The following is a 23,975-nucleotide window of genomic DNA, read 5'->3' on the forward strand; positions in this document are numbered from 1 at the left end:
GATTTCTTTTCTTTCTTTCTTTTTTTTTTTTTAACTGTTTCCCAGCATCTCAGTATGTGCTGAGAAAATATGAACACTGCCTGGCCAGGAGCCTGAGCCATGGCCTCTGAGTGAATCTGCTAATGAAAGGCAAGCTCAGGAGCCTGTGGCCCTCAGCTCCCTATTCACAGTGGAGGCCCTGGCAGCTCTGTGCTTCCTCACCTGGAGCCTCATGGATAAGATGACTGGCTGTGGGGAAGGCAGGTCTTAGAGCACCTCTCTCCCAGGCTGAGATCTTCGCCATGTTCCACGCTCACATAACACTCGTCCCAGGAGCTGTTACAGAGCATCTCCACAGGGGACATCTCAGGCTTATGATGAGGCTGATGACAGTTTGTGCCCAGAGAAGGGGCAAGCTGGCTTTGCCCCCGCTTAGGTAGGCCACTCCTTGTTTTTCAAAAAGAGCGTGAGGAATGGGGTAGTTCTAGCCTGGCATTCACAAAACCCTGCCTTCTGTCCCCACACCACGTAAGCCTGTCATAGTGGAGCATACATATAATCTCAGAACTCTGGGTAGAAGCAGGAGAATCAGAAGTTCGAGACCACCCTGGGATTTATAGCAAGTTACAGGCCACCCCAAGGGAGACCCTGTTTCCAAAGAAAACAGGGAGGGAAAGGGAAAAAAAATTGAGTCTTGATTTCCACACTTAAAACTTCAGGCAGTGGGTAGTTTACATAAAAATCCAGATACCCATCTTCTTTTTAAGAATTGGAAAGGTACACCCCCCAAATCAGGCTGTGTTCATAGGTTGCGGGTCCCAGCCCCTGATATCTCCCAGGGCCCAGGTTGTCAAATCATGTTTTCCTGACAGAACAGAAGGGCTTCTTAGCCTCTAGAGCTCTGTAGGGTCAGGGAAGGCTCTTGGCCCTTCCCACCCCCTTCATTTGCTTTGTCAGCCAGCCTTGTAGGGTGTGTGATCTCTACATGTGGACCGCAGAACAGTCTGGAAAGAAGCAGGGAAGCCCCTCTCTGGCAAGGCTCTGCACCAGCTGAGCACTTCCTTTTTCAGCTCTTATAGGGACCAGCGTTCCACTGCTTAGAAAAGGAAGCTACCTTCTGAAGGCAAGCAGCTGAGTGTTCTCTGCTGCTGCTTTCAGGGTTGTGCCCAGGAAGAGTTCCAGGGATGTAGGCTGCTCGGTGATGTAGGCTGCTCGGTGATGGTGGGTCCCAGGAGTTCCACCATACTGTGGTTTTCCCCCAAGCTGGAACTCCTGGGAAGCTCAAGTTAAACGCTGACATCAGCGTGCTGTGATAGAAGTCTACCTGCTGTCACTTTCACTTGGCCGAGTACCCGCTGGTTTGTCGTAGGGCTTGTCTCTCTAGTGATGGGCCGGACCCATCTGGAAGCAGTAAGGCTCCGGTGGTCAGCAAGGTGTAGCCCATGTTGCACAAAGTAAGGGACCCTTGGAGTGACTCCCGAGCTGAGCAGGCCCTGCACTTGCCCTTCTGAGAGGCCTGTGGAATCCCCTATACAGAGTCAAGCCAGTTCCACAACTCCAAAAGGGCAAGTGCCGGAAGCCTGAACAGTGACATTTCAGTCAAGTACACAGGTCTGGGCAGATCCCAGATACCAGTGGCCTTGCTTTCTTGTAAGATGAGAAAACCTCCAGCGCACCCACCCCAGCCCCCGGGGTCCCTGTCTGCACTCTGTGCAGTCTCTCATGGCCCTCAGTTTCAGGTCCTAGCCCGATTTTAAAATCTGAGTTCTGGTGTGAGCTCAGAAAGAAACTCAGTCCCTCCACTGGATTCTACCAAAACCTCCACTCCCCCACGGGAAGAAGAGAATATTTCCTGAAGATCTGAGTCCACAGGCAGGATCACCTGCGCCCTCCTCTTTTCCTTCATCTCACCATGTCCAGACCCCCATGCTCCACTATCACCACCAGCCCCGTAGGCTCTGGGCAGTGTGACCAGAATTAACCAGGCATTCCCCATGTTGTCAGATAAGATTTGTTTCAGCTACATAGGAAGTGCTAGAAGAGAGGTTTATGTTGCCCCCAGGTAACAGCATCATGGATATGGGTAAGTGAGGTCTCGATGAAGCATCAGGGACCCAAGCTCGTCCATGGTCAGTGTTCTTTCTTCACTCATATACAGTTCCCCTCATACAGAGTCCAAGATGACTGCTGGATTTCTGGCTATCACATCCGTGTTCCAGGAAGCAGAATAGAGGATGTACCCTCTTTCCTGTTGAAGAGGCTTCTTGGAAATCCCACATGCCACTTTGATGTCTGTCTCATGGCCACAACTCAGTCACATGGCCATGCCTAGTGGCCAGGTTCTGTAACTGCAGCTGGAAGGAGAAAATGAATAAGAGGAAGTAACTAGCAATGTCAGAGGCATATTCAGCACCTCCCGAGCCCAGAAAATGTCAGGTGCTAGCAGCTAAAGTGATGAAAGTCATTACAGAATATTGGGCATCTTAGCAGTCAAGTCTCTCACGCACTGCCTGAATGGGACAGGTCATGGGTAAAGAGAGAGGACTTCTGCCCGACCTGGCAGCCAGCACACAAGCTCTGAAGGGCCAGGAAGGAACTTATGCAGACAGGAGGCAGAAGAGAACTGGAGTTCATAAGAATGGCCCGGCAAATGCAGAGGACTGCAGGCTATCCTGAACTGCTGGACAGAGGACTATAGGCTAGCCTGGGCTGCTGAAGGAGAAGCTCTATTTCCACCCAATTGGTCTGTGATTCAGAGTGTCTCTGGGTTAAAACTCCCTGTGGACTTGTCTAGGAATCTACGAGTAGGGACAGAAATGAAATTGAACTGCCACAGCACAGTCAGGTCAGATCAGAAAGGAGAGGGCAGCTCTGTCACCACACTCTGGTTCTAGCTGTGTCAGGACAAGGCCCTGCAATGCTTGATCCTTATTGTACACTAGTACAATAAGCAAACACAGATGAGATATAAGGTAGAGAATGCCCTGTCAACCACCATCACTAGTCAGGTTCTGAATCTCATGGATCTGGTTATTAAAGAGCTCAAAGCAGACAGTGGAGGAAGGAACTCATCCCAGTCTCAAAGCCAAGGTGGGCAGGTCTTGGGCTCGAACCTGGGATTCTGATTCCACGCACAGTATTCCCTCTGTTATTGAGCCTAAAATAGAAGGCTGACCTTTTGGTGGTAATTTTGTTCTTGACAAATGCCAGAGAGCTATTCATTAGTTTACATTCCCAGAATCATGGCAGAATGGAGCAGAGGAAGACAGGAAGGCTCCAGGCACCCCATGCAGCTCAGGGATTCTGCAAAGCAAGGAGATGTCTTACTATTGGCATGCGTTCATCTTCCTGACCCTGCTCTGCGAAAGTTTGTCCAGGTCCCAAGAACTCAGAGGGAGGGACCCTGGGAGGCCAGAGTGGCTCATAGTGGGTAGTACTCCTAGGCCTGAGTGTGCCCAGCCCCCAGGTAATTTATTTCTCCTCTACTCACTTCTTTCCTGATTTGAAATAATATTCATAGGTACTTGCTCAGAACCTAGCATGCTCAGAACCTTGGGTTTGATCTCAGCACCACATAAACTGGACATGGTGTCACAGGCCTATAATCTCAGTGCTCAGGGAAGTAGAGACAGAAGGATCTTAAGTTCAAGGTATTTCAAGAGAGATCAAGGCCAGTCTGAGATTTGTCTCAAAATAATAGTACTTAATGGTAAGGAATCTAGAAAATTCAGACAAGCACTCAAAAGACAATGAAGCCCCACCCTAAACCCATCCACTCCTCTCAGCCTCAGCCCCACAGCTGTTTTCTCTGCTCTGGACAGGGATGAGGAAAACGTAGGGTTTTCTCAGTAGGAGTTTGTGGACATACCTTTGCTAACCTTCTCTTGCTTGTCACGACTTGAGCAGTTCCCTAGGCACTTAATCCTGCTTTCTGCTAGCATTTTTGCCAACCGTGGAGGCTTTCATTATTTGCCTGTGTCAGAATCCATTGGCTTTACTCCAACACTAAACACATCCATGTCTTAACTATTCCCTGTATTATACCCTTTCAGCAGCATGCGGTTCCCCCTCATACACGCACTCCCACGGCTGCCACCAGTGACTCCAGTTCCTAGGCCAGACTGGGTCCAAAGGATTACAAGTCCCCACAGCCTTTGGTACACATCCAAGAGCTGTTCTTGAGACAGACACAGGGTGAGCCAAGCTTGTCATCAGTAGAGAAGACCCCAGGGAGCTTGTGTGCCTGTTAACCATCCATGATCTCTGGCATGTCTATGTGTTTGCAGCCCTTGTGTGTTGACACAGGCCCAGAAGGCCTCTGGCATCTGTGCTGTAGCTAGCTCATCCAGAACTGCCTTGCTGGGATGAAGCAAGAATTCTGAGGTCCAGGCCTCAGCCATAGCATTCATCTGCAGTTCTCCCCAGGTCCATACAATGCCCCAATATGGTAAGTTGGCATGGAAGAGAGTCCCTTGTAACTGCAGCATACAGGAGAATAGAGAGGAAGGAGGGGAGACTTGAGCAGCAGCAGGAGAGGGAAATGTAAGGTAGCACTTCTACTCAGTAGATCCTGCGAACTCTGACAAATGGGGTTGGGACCAGAAGCCTAATGACATGAGCTCAGTACCCAAGTCCTATATGACAGAAGGAAGGAGCCATCTTCTCCTCCACAAGCATGCTGTGGCACATGCATGCCCACACATAAACACACGCACACACCATAAATAAATAAATAGAAAAAAATATTTTTAAATGGTAAGACCACAGATGGGGATGTCCTTTTTCTATCCAACTCTAATTACATGTAAATTTTATTGCCAGTCTAAGATTTGATGCTGGCCCCAGATGAAAGAACTTTCTTTTGTCTTCTTGTCAAAAGACCCAGGGTTCCCTACATTCTGGGCAAGTGCTCCACCACTGAGCTCTGCCCTGCCCAGGAGAGGACATTAATCTCCTGCTTATCCCCTCGTGAACCTCACTCCAGTAAGTCACAGTGACAGAAGACCTCCAGAGTCCCAGCTTTGTCACTTACTCATTCAGGAACACACGGACTCAGTCCCTACCCTTTTCCAATACTCAGCTTGTTTGTATGTGTGATAAATCGGCAGCTTGGGAAAAGCCACCCGACACTTTGATTTGTTACAGGGTAATTCGTTTTCAAGGCGAGTAAACAGCTTGTAAGCGCAGGGGTTTACCACTGTAGGTGATTAAGAAGTAAGTAGCTATAAAGTTCACTGCGCTAAGCTATGGCTGATCGTCCCTGTGGAATTATACTGAGCAGTGTTGGGATCTGCCAGATATTCGCCGTGTTTCCTCTGCTGGCCCCTCCTGCTACCATCTGTCAGATGCCCAGTGAGGCTTCATGGGGTCTAGAGCCCAGTGGCACTATTCTCTCTGTAACAGCCATCTGAGGTAGACAACAGATGAGGACAGGAAGCACTGCCTCCCAAAAACGAACTCCTGCTTGAGACTGCCCACCAGGCCCCACCCCCCTGCCTTTGCTGTGGTGCATGTCGCCTACTCCTAGAGCCTGACCAGGGTATGGGTGAGCTTGGTCATTTGAAAACACCAGTTCTTCATGAACATTAGTACAGAAAGCTGCTCCTTGGCCAAGGCAAGGTCCCAGTGAGTGTTCAGGGAAGGGGTGTGTAGAGCAGGAGTCCTGTCTATAGATGAAGAGATGAAAGTAGGAGGTGCAGTACCTTGCCTGAACCCCACCCCACCCCCACTGGGCCAGTAAGTTTCCCCAGGGGGCAGAACCTGTTCTACCCTTTGTACTGCATGGCTGAACACAGTGCTCCCATAAAAGTATTTTATGCTTTTTAGTATACGTGGTCTCCATGACAATGACTTTACTCTGTATAGCCAGGCTGCACCAAGTTCCAAAAGTTTGTCCCCCTAAGACTTTACTTGAAGAGTTAGTTACTTGTCTTGTTGCTATGACAAGCAGCTTCAGGAAGGTCGATTTGGGCTCCTGGTTTAAGGGGATGTAGCCCATTATGGTGGGGAAGGCCTGGTGAACGGTCGTGGCTGATCACACTACATCCACAGTTAGGAAGCTGAGAGATGAATGCTTGGACTCCTCTTGCTGTCTCCCCCAGCCCATAAGATCAGAGTGGGTCTTCGTCCTCAGTTAAACCCCTCCGGGGACACTCTCACAGACACCCCAAAGGTATTTCCGTGGCAATTCCGAATCTAGTTAGATTTGCCATCACTTATCAAAAGGCAGTGGCCAGCACCTATGTTCTAGGGAAGTAAGACTGGTCCTGGAGGAAGTGTCATGAGCTCGAGGGTACCCTTCCTGTCTTACCTTACTGTAGCTTCTGACTCGGGGAGCAGATGAATACAGGCTGCAGGGCACCAGCTCCAGGGGCTGCAGCAGAGAGAGACCACTCGTCTGCATGGGCTCGTGGCTTGTTGAGGTATTTGTTCCTTGGGAGTTTTCTTATTTAGAGAATAAAATCAAATGTTGCAGCTCTTTGGGAGGCATGATGTAAGGACTCAGAAGCCCTAGTCTGTGCAGAGAGTGAGGCAGGGGTGCAGTTCCTGGACTGGCCATTGAGACTAAACTTTGTCAAAACAAAGTACTTTGGGGGGTTTTTGGTGGTGGTGGTGGTGGTTTCTTTGTTGAGACAGGATCTTACTATATTGACCAAACTGGTCTCAGATTCAGAGAGTATTGAGTATTAGGATTTAAAGGTATGTTCCACCACACTCAGCATAAAGAACACTTTTCTTTAAAAAAAAAAAGAAGAAGAAGAAGAAGAAGAAGAAGAAGAAGAAGAAGAAGAAGAAGAAGAAGAAGAAGAAGAAGAAGAAGAAAAAGAAGAAGATTTGCCAGACAGTGGTGGCACACTCCTTTAATCTCAGCACTCGGAAGGCAGAGGCAGGCACATCTCCTACTTTGAGGCCAGCCTGGTCTACAGAGAAAGTTGCAGGACAGCCAGGGCTACACAGAGAAATCCTGTCTCAAACAACAAGAACAATAATAATAATTTATTTTTATTTTATGTATCTGATTATTTTGCCCATATGAATGTATATATACCATGTGTGCGCCTGGTGCCCACAGGCCAGAAGAGGGCTTCAGCTCCCCCAGAACTGGAGTTACAGGTCATGCTCTGAGCTGTCATGTGGGCTCTCTACAAGAGCAGCCAGTGTTCATCTCTTAGTTACTAAAGAACACGTTTAATGGGCATTTGCCATACACACTGCCTGTGCTGGGGCCTGCTGGGAAGCCTCACATCTCGCCTTCTCCCGTGGTTGAGGCCATGAGTGTGAACAACCAGAAACAGACTAAGAGGCCACAGTAGCCACTTACCTGCTCCTAAGAAGTGGGTTTCACCATCCAAAGCTAAGTATCTCTAAAACTGGGAGCTAGGCCCCTCCCCATGTTGTGCGACCACAAGTCACGGAGCCTCCACACCTATGAGTAGCTCTCGGGTGGGCTATTGGTGACTCTTCTCCAGATCTATAGCAGAACCCACGTTACTCCTGAACCTGCCCTACCAGGACTGCCAGGGCAGAGTAGGTTCTGGTAGGGGACGACAGTCAGGTCTCTCTTCTCTCCCTAGTGACTTCTCAGCTTGCTTTGGCAGAATGACGCCCAAAATTCAACCAGGAGGATGCTGGTCTCTCTGTGATACCTTTAACAGGAGCCCTGAAGCCCTAAAGCATAGCCAGCCATTGCTATGGTTACAATAGACACCACAGCCCTGCTTTGTCCTGGTCAGTGGCAGCTGTTCTGAAAGCAGCTTCACACTTGTCCAGATTAGCCCCAACCTTGAGAGATCAGCTCATTCTGGAAACTATGTCAAGATTCACAGGGGACAAGTCCAGTCCAGTTGTCTTAAAATGGAGGAGAGGCAAAAGCTGCCTCATAGTGTCTCCAGCTCATCGTGGGGGCGGCCCCCCTTTGCGAAGCCCGCCAGCACTCTTCTAATTAATCATGTCGCATGCTGTTGTCTTGCAGGCTTTGCTGTGGCCCAGTGCATAAACCAGCATAGCTCACCATCCCTGTCTTCACCATCACCACCGTCTGCCAGTGGGAGCCCCGGCGGCAGTGGGAGCACCAGCCACTGTGACTCAGGGGGTTCTTCCTCCACACCCTCGGCAACCCAGAGCCCAGCAGGTATTGGCCGTGGGACATGGGAGGCTCTGGGAGGCCTTTGGGGACCCTGTGACCCCTCACCTCTACTATGACCTCTGATTCACAGCTCCTCTTCATGGTGTCTGGAAAACACTGCCACTCAAGGGTGTTCTCTTTTGGTTGAGCAGGATGGCACCACCCACCAGCTGCCTGTTGGCTGGTCTGCTCTGTGGGGCTTTCATACCACAGAGTTTTAGGAGACTGTGCAGTTCGACCCAACCCAAGTGGCATGTCATCACTTCTATGTGTCTCACCAGCAGGGGTCTCTCAGGGTGACTGTGAACCCTGGGAGAAGGAAGAATCATGTCCCTGCTGAGTGTGCCCAACGTACACATTTCCTCTCTCGGTGTCACACCAGAGGCATGCCCTGCCACTCTAAGGCACATCAGGGGAGAGCAGGATTACATCCTGCTGTCCTTTAATGTACACTGATCCAAAGGCCATAATGAAGAGTCCATAAAGCGGAGCCAGACCATAATGCCTCGGCCCCACCTCCTCCTGCCTCATCCTGGGCTGTTATTTTTATGAGCAGCTTGCACACATGTGTCTGTCTGTTCTGCATTAGGTCCCAGGAGACAGACATCAGGCTTGGTTCTTGATTAGCACGGGCCCAAATACAGCCAAAAGGGCAAGGCTAAAATAGGTACAAGACCAGTGTCCCCAGCCAGCAGCACTACCCCATGATCTGCAAGGGACCCATGTGTCTAGCCTGTACCCCTCCATGCCTTTCTCTATGCCTCCAAAGTCTGACCAGAGCCCTGCCCAGCATACCTCACAGGGCACCTGGCCCTCCTCTTTTTAGTTATGGAGTGAGGAATCATGGGAAGAGCCATACCAGGTAAAGGCCACAGTGCCGTACCCATCCCCTTGGGACCAGTGTCTTCCTGGGTATTGTACTTCCCAGCATCTGCCAGTGGGAGCCCACTTCTGTTTCCCAGGGCTTTCAGTTTTCATCTTCCCCGCAGAGGTTTAAGTCACCCTTATACATATGCCTGTAGCTCAGGGGATCCTAGCCCACCTGTGCTACCCCAAAGGTACTTTTCCCCATCTCTGTTGATGCCACAAGGCCCAGGCAGGAAGGTCACCCTCAGGTCCATCTCACTGGAACCTCTTCCAACTCCCTGTCTATTCTTCTCCCTGCCCTGGGCTAGGGGGAAGTAACTTCTAGACTCAGCTAAAGGTTAACTACACAAAGTAGCTAAAGATCCACACAGTTGCCATGCTACTCCCAGGCTCCCAGCAGGGAAATGCAGATGGAAATCTTCCAGAGCAAAGAACAGCTGCTGGGGCCCCTGCCTCGGTCTCCCCATGCTCTAGGACAGGCGTGCAGGGCAGCATGTCCATTACTGGATGTATACACTTGCTGACGTGCACATTGCTGTATCTCCATACAAACCCAGACACCCTGTTTGCCAGCACCCCTAGGGTGGATGGTCTTTTCCACATCGCTACGGGCACCTTTCTTCATTTTCAAGGAGGCACAGCCAGGCTCTATGTGAGCAGGTAGCCATATACTTCTTTGCCTTCAACTAAAACCAGAGAGAAGCCTGCACTGTCCAAGTCAACCCTCCAATGTGCACTCATTATTTCGGCCTTCTTCTGTCAGCCCCCAGTCCCCACCGTTCCTGCCCAGTGCCAACAACATGTCTTCACATCTCACAAATCCAGGGACCATTAGCCAGGCTGTCAGATGGCCTGGCAGTTCCAGTGAATAACTGATAGTCAGGACCTCTGAGGTGTCTGCTCCCTTTCACTGTATCCCAGCAGGGATCCCAGCCCCATTTTTTTTATGTGACATGACAGTAAAAGCCTGCGACTGGCTACCCATCCACTCTGTCCAGTCCACATTAGCTCACCTCTTTCAGAAAGGCGACCTGGCCAAGAGCTATGCCTCATTCTGGAGGTGGCGATCAGATGCCCTGAGATGTAGCTGTTGACCCTGAAGAGCCCACAGAACCCATGAGTCTCCACCTCAAATCCTCACATCAGGGTACCCCTTCCATCCAGAACTAAGAACGTGCTTTGTTCCTGAAGGTCCAACCTAACAAAATTGCTCTCCCATGCCCGTGTCCTGTCAGGATGTGCTTGGGAAAAGCCAAGGACAGAGGAGGGGTTGGGGGGTCCCTCGACCAAGTGTCTGAGTTTGACATTAGCTGTAAGTGGCAGCTCAGTATTTGAGAGTCAGAGAAGATGCCCCTACATAGTCTGCTGGCCAATTCTGAAACCTGCCAAGTGCTCAAGGCACTGTTCTTGGATGTACAGCTAGTATCTGGATGAACCGGAGAGGCCTCTGCCTACCTCATTCACCTCTGTTCCTGCTGCTCAGCCTGTGCAGCTGTGGCCTTGCCCATGAGTCCGTCTGTCCTCGGGGTAATTTTGAGGGCATGGTGCTAACACAGGGCCTTGCTGACCTTACATTTACTGAACCTCCCAGAGGTCAGGGAGCCCCTTAATATAGAGAGCAGCTGCCAGGTTCCTCAAAGCCACGATAGCCAACTCTAGAGACTTAGAGGTGCCAATGCCCCACTGCAAGGTCGAGTATCTGGTCAGGAAAGTATATGATTGATGCTGTCTAGCTAGTGGGAGACCAGTTTCCCGTGTCTGTTTCATGGTGTTTAATGCTCAACAATGTACAAGAGGTAAGTCACAAAAATATAGCCAAGTGGGAGGGTTAGGACCTGTGTTTGAATAATTCAGTAGGTCAGCTCTGGGTCCCAATACCTCTGTCAGTTTCAAAACAGCCAGGAGAGCAGATTGGAATATCCCAATCGCAGAGAAACGCTGTCTGATGTGACGACACTCTTTGTCCCTTGACTTGACACATAAGATTCACATGTCAAAACATTATACCAAACCCACAAGTAACAGACACAAATTACACCAGCCTAAAGGATTAAAGACATGGTGAAGACGTTCCTACTTTGCTGACATTTCTCCTGACCTGTGTGGGTTCTTCCCCAGCCCATACATGGTCATCCCAGTATATGCCCTGCATGGCATTCCAGTAGAGACCTACCTATGGCTGGGCACCTTACCTGGGTGCGCTACATAGACATCTCCTCCCTGAGGCCTTCCCCTCTCCCCTTCCATTTGAAAGCATAACATCTCTGACAGATCATGTGACTTACCTATCACACTGCCATTAGCAGGTGGGAGAATTCAAATGTGAACCCTATCCTTAATTCCCAAGCCATGCTCTGCCTTCTGAAACAACCCAGCAGAGAATGGGACAGGGCCTGAATCTTTCTCAGAAATCTCCTGGGTCAGTTTGAATCCTGACTGTAACAACTGTCTCACAGTTGCCTGTGGGCCCAGCTCCAAAGCCACAGTCCTACTGGGAGCACATAGTCCCAGGTAGCAGATGGCTGGGCCTTGTGGGTCCCAATCAGAGGAATGCTTGCTGGGGTCTCCAAAAGCACAGTAGACCCTAGACAGCCACATTTTCTTCTCATGCAGGTTCACCTCCACACTAGGGGTGAAACGGGCTGATGCCCAGAACGGTTATTTGTACATTTGCTTTGTCCAGCTAGTTCGGCCTCATACTTCCTGCCTGGGTTTGAACAAGACTCATGTGTATCGCCAGGATAGGAATTCTCAGATTTTTGTAGAGGCTCCAGCCTGTGCTCCCAGGCATCAGTGGTGCAGGCTGCCCATCCTAGTTAGGTGGCCTTGAGACATGCCCAAGACATCCATCTACTAGAGGGGCCCTCTCGCTGGCTTCTTGCCCTGGATCTTCCTCACTGTGCTGTCTTTCTCTCAGCAGACAGGTTCCTTCCATGCACGGACATTAAATTCCCAAGTGGCAAGCCGGGCGGTGGTGGCGCACGCCTTTAATCCCAGCACTCGGGAGGCAGAGGCAGGCGGATCTCTGTGAGTTCGAGACCAGCCTGGTCTACAAGAGCTAGTTCCAGGACAGGCTCCAAAGCCACAGAGAAACCCTGTCTCGAAAAAGAAAAAAAAAAAAAAAAAAAAAGAAAAAAAAAGAAATTCCCAAGTGGCAAAGCAGGGTTCTCAGAGGTGAACAGAAATAGGCCAGCCTATTAGACGACCACAGAAGCATGTGTGCAATAGAACCACATTGAGGGACCACGGTTACAGGGGCTCCACCAGCTGGCAGAGACCAGCTAAAGAAGGCTCTTGTCTTCCTAGAGAGGAGACCCGAGGAACAAATGCTACAAGTCAGGAGCCCTAAGGAGCAGGTGTCTGACCTCACCAGGTCCGACTGAACCCTGTCCCTATATCTTGTTGGAGATGAGTCCTCTACCCATCTCCCTAAAACATGTCTGCAGATCCTGCCCTCCCAAGTGCAGAAGCAGGCAGTCTGCCTTTGAGAAGCAGTTTCTGTGTCTCATGGCCAAGACCTCTGCCCAGAAGTGGTTTTAGAGCCTGTAGACCCGGCACAAACTGGGACCTAAGCCAAGAGAAAGGGTCCCCTGCAGAGTCAACTGGTGTGCTATGCCAACGACATTGTGCACATTCAAGTGACTTTTTAACAAGGGCTCAAGTGGGCATCCAGAGCTGACACAGAGAAAGCGCCCACACTGCACCCCCGACTGCCTGAGGAGCCTGCCAGAAACAGTGCAAGGGGGTTTGTGTTCCTGGGCAACTTTTACGATCAGAGCTGCGCCCAAGGGGACTTGAGTGGCCTGCTTCAGTACCCATTTACCACTCAGTCTGTTTGCTCATTCTGGTATCTTGTTTTTTGGGTTTTTTTGAAATTAGACTTGTTGTGTTGCCCAGACTGTCCTCAAACTCCTAGGCCCAAGTGATCCTGTCCTTGGGCTCTTCATGCGGAGACCACAAACTTCCGCCATGGTACCCAGATCCATGGCTCTTGAATGGAAGTGCTTTGGGCGGCCAGCACTTTAGTGAAGAGCTGAACACCACGTAGCCAACATAACTAGTATGGCAACCCTCAGCATGACCCCTGGTGAGAAATTGACACTGGAGTCAACACTTTCTTTGAACCTTTTTTACCTTTTTGAGAAGCTGAAATCAAAAGCAGCAACATGGGAAGGGGTCAGAACCAAATGTGGGCCCAGTCCCCTATGCGCCATGTTGATGCATGGCCGCTCAAAGTCACACTGTGGAGTTTGCTTCTGAGACAGGTCCTACCATGTAGATCAGACTAGCCGGACTAGGGCTTCTTCCTCAGACTTGAGTGTGCTGAGATGACAACCAACCGTTGGCCAGTATGCTTGTCTTCTTTATGTGATCCTGGTGAGATACTGCTTCCATGACCTACCCTTCGTTCCTTAAACAGCCCCTTTTGTTTCTGCATCCACAGGAGCTAAGTTTTACAGTTTCTTTGTGAGTTCTTTGAGGAGGAAGACAATGTGTTTATTGGAAATGGTGCCAGAGTGAAGGTCAGGCTGCCCTTGTAAATGGAAATGTCAGCCTGTGAACAGCAGCCGCCACTGGCTGACAGGAAAAAGAAAGGGCTAGCTTCTGGGGAGCCAGTGTTGAGAGACCCCATGACCTCTGACCCCAGGCTCCCTTCTCTGCACCTTTTCTGAGCATCTCTCCTTAATTTTTACCCTGGAGTTCTGGACGCGCACTCCAGTGGCCTTCGAGGGAGGTCTCCAGGGGGGGTGCAATGCTGTCTTTTTTCTGCAGTGCTCTTTTTTTCTTTTTTCTTTCTTTTCTTTCTTTTTTTTTAATAGTGGCAAAATATACCCAAGCTGAAATGGACAGATGCGGCCGTCCTCAGTGTGACGTCCTGTGGTGTTTGTTCACATCACTGTGCTCTGTGGCATTACTATGCCTCTCTCTTGCAGTCTGTCTGAGAATATGACCCACCACACCCTGAGTCAGTCCTTGTGTTGCTGTTCCAGCTTGTGCCTTTCCATTTAGCCACTGGCTGCTGGGTCTTGCCATTTTCTGCTCTGTGTCCTTGGTTCCCCAGCTGGGGCTTTCCAAGTCGTCCTCCTCCCCCAAATATGTCTAAGACAGGTGTCAGGATACCTCCAGCATCCAGGATTTGCCTAAAACTTGACTTTCCCCATGGTCAGAAATGCTTAGTTCGCTCTGGTTTGCCTCTGTTCCTCAGACCCTCTTTCCTATGGGCATTTCCTCCTGTATTTCCCATCTTTCTGCAGGTCCCAGATAAAACGAGCAGGCAGTTTTGTCCTTTTGCCCCCTGATTTTTCTGACAAGACCAGAAGTTAGCAGTGACTCAAATCTTTGCAACAGGATTGAACCTTCTGTCTCTAACCATATTAAGTTGAATGAGTGAGGGGTTGGCGCTGTAGCTCATCAGCCACATGCTAGCCTGGCATGCACAGAGTCTGAGTTCCATCCCCAGTGCCATAGAAATCAGGCCTGATGATACATGCCTGTGATGTACTTAGGAGGCAGAGGCAGAGGCAGGAGGATCAGAAGTTCCAAGATTCTCCTTGACCACGTAGCAGAGTCTGAGGCCAGCCCTGACTATATGAGACCCTGACTAATAAAGGGAAGAAAAGATGCATAAATGAGCAATTTTTTTTCTTAAGTCTCCTGACCTTGGCTCGTCTTGGGGGACAGCATGGATGTGTCCTGTCTACCTGGTGGGCTGCCAGTCTGGGTGCCACTCCAGCCATAGCCCTTCTCCCTTTGTTCCTGCTAATGCTCAGTGTCTGTCACTGCTGTGTCCTTTTTCCACCTCACCTTCGCCGTTCCATTGTTACAGGCTTTCTATGATCTGTCGCTGTGTTTTCCCTCTAGTCAGGAGTGGCAGGAAAGGACGCCGGCGTGTGTTCAGCCTGTCGGAGGCCGACAGTCACGGCGGCCACTGGGTTTAGTGCTTCGACCAGCAGCTGCCACGGCACCTCACGCACAATCAAATCAGGCAGGTCTCCTTCAGGCGCCCCCATGGGCCCATGATATTCCTGCCACATGCAACAGGGTTGGCATGAGCAGGGCGGGAAAGCTGGGCCTAGAGAGCGCACCATCGCCACCCCAATCTCAGCTTCCCTGAAGTCAGTTCTTTCCCTTTCTGTCTTCTGTCTAAGGCCACACCCCCTGGTCAGTCTTTCCTTGGTATCCCAGAGTGTTGTAGTGTTCCTAAAGTCCTACCCAACATCAGGCTCAGTGTTGCTCCCCAGAGTCAGCCCTGAGCTGGAGGCCATGTCCCATGTGTCCATGCAGATAGCTGCAGTTCAGCTAGCTCACTCCTGACTAGAATCGAGAGCGTGTGAAAAACAACCTACAGTGTTCTTTCCCAAGCAACAAATGCAGCTCTCCAGGCCCAATGTTACCGCCTTGGTAGATGACACAGTTCCATTGCTCCAGTTACTTTAACATTACCAGGAAAGGTGCCAGGCTCTCTTTGTCAGGGCCAGCGCTGCTGCTGTTCTAGGATTCACACATACACACACACACAGCGTGCTGGTTGAGGTGTCCATGTACTGACAGTGTCAACAGGAACCCTTCACTTTCTTTTCAGTTTGCCAGCTGACCCTCTGCGCTTTGCATCAGCTTGCTACATGGAGCCCGCCCTTCCTCCCTCCCTCCTTCCCTCCCTCCCTCCCTTCCTCCCTTCCTTCCCACAGCACTTGCCTGCCTTTCCAGCCTATATTCAGCGTGTCCACATCATTTCTAGAAGCTATCCCTTACTTTACAAAGACCAGTGAAGCCCTGCTCTATAGCTGTAGATCACATCTGTGGGGGTCTGCCAAGACATTTCCAGTACATTCACAGGCAGAGGCTGGAGGCCCTCAACCTTCCTGGGAACACAGCTTGCTGTGTAGCTCCTTCTCTTTCTGTGACTCTGCCTCCGCAGCCCATGTCCAAACCCTCCTTCTCAGTGCCCAGTCTGTAGCCTTTAGGCCCAGAGGCCTCAACAGAAAAGAGATTCCAAAGGTCCAACAGGTCACCTTTGCTGCTCAGCCTTGAAGCAGAGAGTGGCCTTGCAGTGCCTTCCCCCGGGAAACCTGCCTTCTCTTTTTTGCCCCTTTGGTTACATGAACTTGCTGCCTATTTTCAGGAAGAAATTCCTAGTGTAAACAGCAATTGAAGGTGGGAGCAAGAGGGCATCCTAATGACGAAGAGTGTTTTTAAAGTGGACAGAAACATCCCTTTTGAGAGAGCTGTTACTTTTCCCCTCTATGACGCTGTTAATGGTTTTGCTCTTTTTTGATAGCTTAGACTATAGTCCTTGTGCCTGCCTGATTATTCTCATCAGCAAAAGCCCCATAGAGAACCAGGAAAGAGGTAAGGGCCCAGGAAGGCGATACTTCTGCTTCCCAGTCCCAACACCAACATCAGGACAATTCCATGTGCAGTGACTCGTTTCCCAGCTGCCCAGCCATGGACCCTGTCTCCCAGGAAGTCTCAGACCCGTCTGAAAACCTTTATCAAGGTGACGGCAGGTTCACACAAGGTCACAACAGGGACCTGTGTGAAGCCAGCCCAGCTCAGGGGAATTGGTACACAATGGAACAAGTTAGTGGACAGCCAGAGAAAACAGCACTGATGGTGTGAACAGCACTTCTGGGCTCAGCTCATACCTATTTCTTTCTTTGCATCGGTTCTCACTGATACCCACAGCCCCTCAAGCAAGGATGGACCCAGAGCCACAGGGACTGGCTTTCTCCAGACTTCTCTCACTTGCTCCCTCCCTCTTCTTTTTCCTTTTTAAAGAAAGGGAGTAGTAGTAACTCAGTGGTAAAACATTTGGCTAGCATCATGCATGAGGCCTGGGTTCTATCCCCAGAAGTACAAAAAAAAAAAAAAAAAAAGTAAAGAAAGCCCTTAGGAAAGAGGCCCTTCTAGATCCCAGTGTGCCCTGGGAGAGTCCGTGTGCTTCCCTTTCCCTGCTCTCCACCCCATTCTTCATATCGCCTGGTTTTATTTGGTTCTTCGTTCTTCCATCGTTTGGCTCTATGTTCCGTTCACTTTTCTGTTTTATTTTGGCTTAAATGAGAAAATAAAAATTAATTCAACCAGAGTAACATTAAACCAAAACAACACCCCATATGCCCTCTAAGTCTCCTCACATGACTTGAGGGCTGAATAATCACCATCTTCTGCCCGAAGACTGTTAACCCTAAAATCCATACAAATATCAGCGTGCAGCCCAAGTGACACTCCCAGCACTGCTCTCGGGGTCTTCAAATGCCCAGCCTCTGCAGTCTTGGATGGCATTTCCCTTGAATGCCACACATTCCTGGCTGACTCATCACTGAAAAGCAAATGGCCATAGTCTATCTACAGTCAAATCAGGGTTTATAAAGCACCCAAACGAACAACAACAAAACCCAGCTATTTAGCACGTCTGGTAGAGGTTGACAGCTCCTCTTCATGGCACTTGTGGGAAGCTTCTGACAGTCATGTCTTTGACAAGCCCATCATCCCCTCGGTGGGTGCAGAAGGCAAAGACAAACCATAGCACCAGATTTTAACTATTGCACTGGACTCCTTAGCAAATACCTCCACGTGTAGCCCCTAACAGTCGCCTGGGATTGCAGGTGTGCAGCAGCCTGCTTGTTTCCCATTTATGTATTTATCGGCAGGCAATTGGCCATGACTCATCCTGCACACAAAGCCTGCCCAGGCTGAGTTTCACTTTCAGTGTCTACGTGTTGGTGTCACACCAGGCCTGAGCTTTTCCCTGCTGTCACAGTCGGACCCCCAGGCTCCTGACATACGACCCCTAGGACTTAGCAGCTTCTGGGTCCCTAAAAGGAGTAGGTGGAACCAGGCCAGGCCCTAACACCAACAGTCTCCCCGCAGGTTTTTCTGCCTTGATGCAGGACAGGAGTGGTGGGTGCCAGCTGATTACAGTGTCACCACAGCTGAAAGTTTCTCTGCTTTCCTCCCTTAGATGCCCCCACAACTCCAGAACAGCCTCAGCCTCACCTTCTAGTCCAGTCGGTGATTGTGAATGAAATGGATGTCAACTCCAAGCCCAGCAAGAACTTGGCCAGGAACTCTGAGGTGGAGACCATGCACCTGTCCCCCAGCCTCCTCCCTGCCCAGCAGCCCACCATCTCCTTGCTCTATGAGGACTCTGCTGACACGCTGAGCGTTGAGTCGCTGACCCTTGTGCCCCCAGTCGATCCTCACAGCCTGCGAGCCCTCACTGGCATCCCCCAGCTTCCTGCACTGGCCACAGCAGGCCCAGAGACCCCAAATGAGGACACTGTATACCCAGAGCCTGCGAGCCCCACAGAGCACTGAGTGGGCACCCAGGGATCTCCCTTTGTGTATGCGGCCTGCTGGTAGGGACCCCAGTGTAGTTTTTGACAGCAAGACACATCGGGAGCACCCACAGTTCTCCATGGCCTTGGAAGCTGTCCCTGATACCTCTCCCTGCAAGACAGCCATGGACCACTGGAGTTTCTCATTTGCTCTGATCTCTTCCTGAGCAGGCTGGGATCCAGAGACAGCCTTCTGTGTACAGGTGATGGCACTGGCCGCCCAGAGGGGTCCCGACAGCCCCGGGTGGCACCCTCCTTCAGGCAGCTCCCTTGTTTTTCTCTCCCCATACGCACAGAAGCGGACAAGGTTACTTTGGGTAGAACTCTGTAGAGAAGCATCTAGATAAATATCTCTTTCAGGCTATTTATTTCTGGTTTTGGCAACAGGTGAAGAGATTTATTTAAAAAGTACTATTTGCAGGGGGGGGAGCAAAAAGAAAAAGTCCTCAACCATGAGGCTCCAGGTCACACTAGAAGTGCCAGCTGTTAAGGTTCCCCTTCTGTAGAACTTTGCCGTGTATTTATTCTGAAGTTGTGGGTGTCACTTCCTCTGTTTCCCTGAGTGATTCTTGTTTCTCTGTCCCAAATTCTACAAGCCTGTGGGATGATAAAATCTCTCCCTGAAACATTCAAATACTTCTAAACAAGAAGAACTATGGCCATATGGAGTGAGAAAGCCCACTTTTGTGCTGTGATCTAGGTGACGTCTGCCCTGCTCAGGATACCACACAGGCACAACCTGCAGCAGGCTTACTACCTTCTCCTTCATCAAGAAAGACCACTGAGACCAAGGAGGCCCTAGTCCAAGTGGCCATGACGGGAGTCAAAGGATTTAAGACACAGGAAGTCATCCTCAGATGTAGCCAGCTTCCCAATATGCATATGGATGCCCAACCAGGGGCCCAGCTGCAAATCAGGTGACCCAAAAGCAGACTCTTCCCTTCCCTATCCATTGCTGCCTCTAGCATACAGCTTGTTTCAGTATGAAAATCCCATGCTTCTCGGTATGTGCCAGCAAAACCCAGATCTGTCCTATCAGCCCCCAGCTTTCCTTTGCATGCAATCAGCCAGACCACCACTCATGGCTCCATGGCAAGGCTTTCTGTTGTCTTTCCTGCCAGTACGGCCTGATCCAGTGTCACTATCTACAAAAGGCTAACCACGAGGGTACCCTGGGGAGGCCTGTCACCATCTGCCCATCAGAAGTCCTTGCCACCTCTGTTCAGCCCACTTCCCTGCAGCCCCAGTGCTCCCCAGGAGGGGAGTGGTGCCGGTGTGGACTGGCCTCTCTGGTTTTTAAAAGCACTTCTGCCTAGAGGCAAAAGCTCCAAAGGCAGTGGCAAGAAAGGATGTGCCGAGCCCCTGGAAAGGGAGGAGAGTGATGGCCACCAAAAGAAGGGTTCTCCCAGCCCCCACAACCAACCCTGGTTATTTCTTGATCATCTGCAGGAAGGGGTAGTCAGAGAAGCAGGCACTTTGGGTTTTGAAATGGCCGTTGCGAGGGCAGCATAAATGTTATAAAATGCAGTGTGGCCAGAGAGAAATGCCTGCAGCCAACCTTAACCCACCCGTGCAGGTGGGCCCCACCCCTTGGGACTAGCCTCTTCTCTGCAATCAGGAGGTTTCAAGGAAGGGAAAAGGAGCAAGGTGGTGAGCAAACTCCGAAAGAGCAGCTGCTATGGAGTATTCATCAAGGACAAGCCTGCCCTCCACATCTTGTAAGATTGTTTCCAAAGGCTTCCTGCAGCCAGGCACCCAGGGGTACCTCCAAGTGTGCAAAAATGAATTTCCTGTGCACAGAGTCCTTGGCTCTTTGCTGATGAGGGGGTCCTGGAGGAAGGAGCTGGCCAGGACGCTTTCTCACTAGGTCTTGATGGCAGTGGGCACAACCCAGTCCTCAGGAACACCTTACTATCTTGGCAGCTGCTCTCTAGGCAGACCCAGCCAGAGAGAACATACTGGGTCTCCCATGGTCAGCCATGGGAGGTAGAACTGAGGGATATCAGGTCTAAAAGGTCACGCAACTTCTGACTTGGAGGTCCCAGAATCAGCCTTCAGAACTGTTAGTCCCATCTCCAAGGGCACGCATGCCATGCCTGCCCTGGTCTCTCTCCCTTCTGCCACTGCCCTGGGGCAGACTAGCAGAGCTGTCCACATAAGCCCCACATCTCAGTTTTGACCATCACCATAGAGAATGGAGCACTGCCCCTCCTATTTGGAGGCATGGGCAGGGGGGATACTTCCCACAGGTCAGACTCAGTGTAGTGGTGAGCTCTCTGTATGGTGGAGGTGGTGGAAGAGGCTTCCAGAGCTGATCCTCTGCTATCTCACCCAGCCTAGTCACCCACTCACATACTTGGATTGCCAGGGGCTGGATGACTACATCCCCTCCTAAGGACGACACTGGCTTTCTCTGTGGCCTCTAAAATGCACAGTTGTAAATAAGGCACAGGTAAGCCAGGTCTGGTCTTTTGTAGATGCAATAAATATATTTCATGCAGTAACAATGGGTAGAAGGTTAAATGCTTCCTCCCTCAGAGCTGAAGCTGTAAGGGACAGTGGCAGAGGGGGACAGGGCTGGGAAGCTCTGGCCAGGGAAGTGCCTGCTTCTGCCAATAGGATTTAGGCTTTATGGGGACTAAACCCGAGGGGGGCATGAAAGCTAGAACTTCCTTGTAAGTTGGAACTTGGCAATAAAAAACAAAACCAATGGTCCAGAATTGTGTCCTGCTGTTCCTTGGCACCATGGCAGGAGGCTATGCCCATCACGGGAAGGGTCATCGAACCCCTTGATCAGTCATCACCAATCAGGTGGAACGAAAGTTCTGGAGATCTCACTGCCATCTCCAGCTCTGCTGCAGTTCCCGGGAGCAGTTCTACCCACAAAGGGGGATAGCTTCTCGGGTTTGCTCTGCCTTGGCTGCTCCAAACCTGCTGCCCGCTGCCATGTGATATGGGCTGCTGTGGCCCTGCCTGCTGGGATAGAGGCAGGAAGGGCTCCCCATCTGGGACAGCCAGGTGACACTGCTGGTCACAACTCCTGCACACCCCAACATGTACCAAGGTGAGCCCTGGAAATCTCTGGACCCAGAATCACAGGGTTCTTTATGGCTTCTGGTGCTCTGTCTTGAACCTAGTCCAGAAATGCCTGAGGACATAAGAGTCTTGAAAGCAAACCCAAAAGAAGAAGCTGGACACTCAAGCTCATATAGGATCCTTACAGAAGGAACGAGGCCCAGCCTTGTGCTGGCAGCCAGCATGGCCTACTTCTCTTTCTGGCCTGTGGTTGTCCTAGTTCCTTGGAAGCCCAGCCATGATCTGGGCCTGGGAAGGCTCTGGGGTCCCTTGAGTGGGGTTACCAAATGGAGTCAGCTCACCACTGGGGCGTCAGCCGAAGGCCCCACCTTCAGTCTCCTTTCCCTCACAGCGCTCCTGCTTGGTTGTGTGGGCATTCACATGTCTGAATGCTTTGGTCTGTGGAAGGAACATACTGGAAGCATGCACAGGAAAGGGGTGACCTCAGGATGGACGGGGCCAGGAACAGCTGTTGACTATCCTGGGTCTCCAAGAGCCAGGCCCTCAGGGATGGAGAGACCCGGGTGAGGGTCCCCTAAACACAGATGAGGAGACAGGAGGTGCAAGTCCCCAGGCTGGGACAGGAAGGAGGAACAGCAGCACTTTTGCAGACATGGATATGTATTGGACTCATCTGGAATTCAAGTCCAGAGCAATAAGCACACACCCCAGACCTAGTCATCAAAATCCTTTCAGTACCCCCACTGAGGGCCCTCAGCATTGCCTGGGCTCAGAGGAAGTGCCCACTCAGGGTGGGCCTAGAGCCCACCTTAACACGGGTGTGGTTGCCACTGACTGCTGCTACCAATACCCGTCCACCCTCGCAGCTTCCTTTACCCCCATAGCAGCCCTGCTTTGGACTTGTGGGCATGTGGGCATGTGTATGTCTTGGTGTCTTCAGCCTAGAAAAGGAACTTACTGTAAATAAACTCAGGAGGGTAGCCTCGAAGTGGGGAGAGTTAGAGGACTCCTAGTCAGTCATAGCAGCGTAGTATGTGTGTGTGAACATACATGCATGTATGTAGAAGGTGGTCAACAATGGTCATCATTCCTCAGTCACTCTCTAGACAATTTGTTTTGAGACAGAACCTACCTGTCTCTCTGCCTGCAGTTCACTGGTTTTCCTAGGCTGGCTGGGCAGCAGCAAACCCCAGGAATCCTCTCTCTACCTCTCCAGTGTCACCTCGCCTGACTGTGTGTGTGTGTGTGTGTGTGTGTGTGTGTGTGTGTGTGTGTGTGTGTGTGTGTTCTGGGCATGGAACTCAGTTCCTCATGCTTGCAAGGTAAACACCTTACCAAGCACTTAGTCCCCAGCTCTTTATAAGTTGACTCTCTCTGGAATCTGTTACAATAGAAAACTGACTAATCTCAACCAGGACTCCCCTGTGACTAATGTGGTGGCTGGAGGCTAAGCACTTTCCATTCTCCTGTTGTGTCCCCTGCAGATCAGCCATGGTCTCTGTCTCCTTGGAGATCTGTCACAGAGTGTCCCGCCCACTGCAAGTGGGAGGGGCAAGTAAGGGCGGGTAGCAGCATCCTGCCTACCAGCAATCAGAGTCCCTCGCTGGAGGGGAAACCGCATCCCAAGCAGCCAGATAAGGAAAGCCCCTTCTACTTCTGTCTGCTTCTTCATGGCTCTTCAGGGTACTAGGAAAGAACCCTCAAGGCCTAAAGTGCCTTTCTCCAAAAGAAGGTGGGTTTGGCATAGCTAGATACATGGGTTTCCCAGGAATTCACCCCGGGGTACATGATGCTCAATGGGGCGCTTGCATGCCTCACTCTCCCACAGGCAGGCCATGGTGCCCTAGCATTGCCCCTTTGTGGTTCTACCACCCAGACTACCCACATTTACCCACATCATTAAGGCCAGAGATACCAGGCTCTGCGCTTAGCCTGACGCCTGGGCCTTGCCCATCCTCTGGTGTTCCCACACCCCAGCTCAGCCTAGGGTACTGAAGTTGGAAGTCACACCTAGAATAGAGGACTCTGTCCTACCTTTGTCCACTTCTAGCAGGGTGGAAGTCACAGGAGTCTGTTCTCCCATGACTATGGCAGTCACAAGTGCAAACTCAAGCTCAGTGCAGCTGGCACTCTGGAAAACGAGAGACCCCGTTCCATGCCTCTCTCTCAGCTTCTCATGCTCTGCAAGCCTCATGTCCTAGTAAGTGAGTCACCAGGCTCTAGGTCCATGTTCGTAGGGCTGTGGGTCTCCATGCCTCATAACCTTCTCCTTTCCCTGAAGACATCAGTCATGGGGCGAGGACTCACCCTGATCAGGGTGATCTCATACGTTCCTTAGGCTGCTGACATCTGCAAAGGTTCCAGAGATTAAGACACAGATGCCTTCCCTAAACAGTCATGGCGCAGAACACGAGCTTGCCAAGAATGAGCAGTGTCACACAAGCAAACTGAAAGCAAATCCAGGGAACGCACTCTTGGAGTTCTGATGGTGGTGTTTGGGTTTTGTTGGTATGTGATATTTATGTGTGTGTGTGTTCGTGTGTTTGTAGTTAACGTGTATATGTGCATGCATGTCAGTTTGTGCATGTGGAGGCCTCAGGCATTGTTTGTCAGGGTCACTATTGTGATGA

General features: G+C 50.8%; 1 protein-coding gene across 1 annotated transcript in view; it reads left to right on the plus strand.

Moving 5' to 3' along the window:
• The window catches only part of Clec16a (C-type lectin domain containing 16A), a 229,553-nt gene extending 208,531 nt beyond the window's left edge, over nt 1-21,022 (plus strand). Inside the window, exons 21-22 of the mRNA XM_050136455.1 lie at nt 7,952-8,110; nt 17,934-21,022. Coding sequence (XP_049992412.1) covers nt 7,952-8,110; nt 17,934-18,289 — 515 coding nt within the window. The 3' untranslated portion in view covers nt 18,290-21,022. The remainder of the gene's footprint in view (nt 1-7,951; nt 8,111-17,933) is intronic.
• The last annotated feature ends 2,953 nt before the right edge of the window (nt 21,023-23,975 follow it).

The sequence above is a fragment of the Alexandromys fortis genome, unplaced genomic scaffold, assembly GCF_014885135.2.
Source record: "Alexandromys fortis isolate MF-2015 unplaced genomic scaffold, M_Fortis_MF-2015_v1.1 scaffold_29, whole genome shotgun sequence".
Taxonomy (NCBI): domain Eukaryota; kingdom Metazoa; phylum Chordata; class Mammalia; order Rodentia; family Cricetidae; genus Alexandromys; species Alexandromys fortis.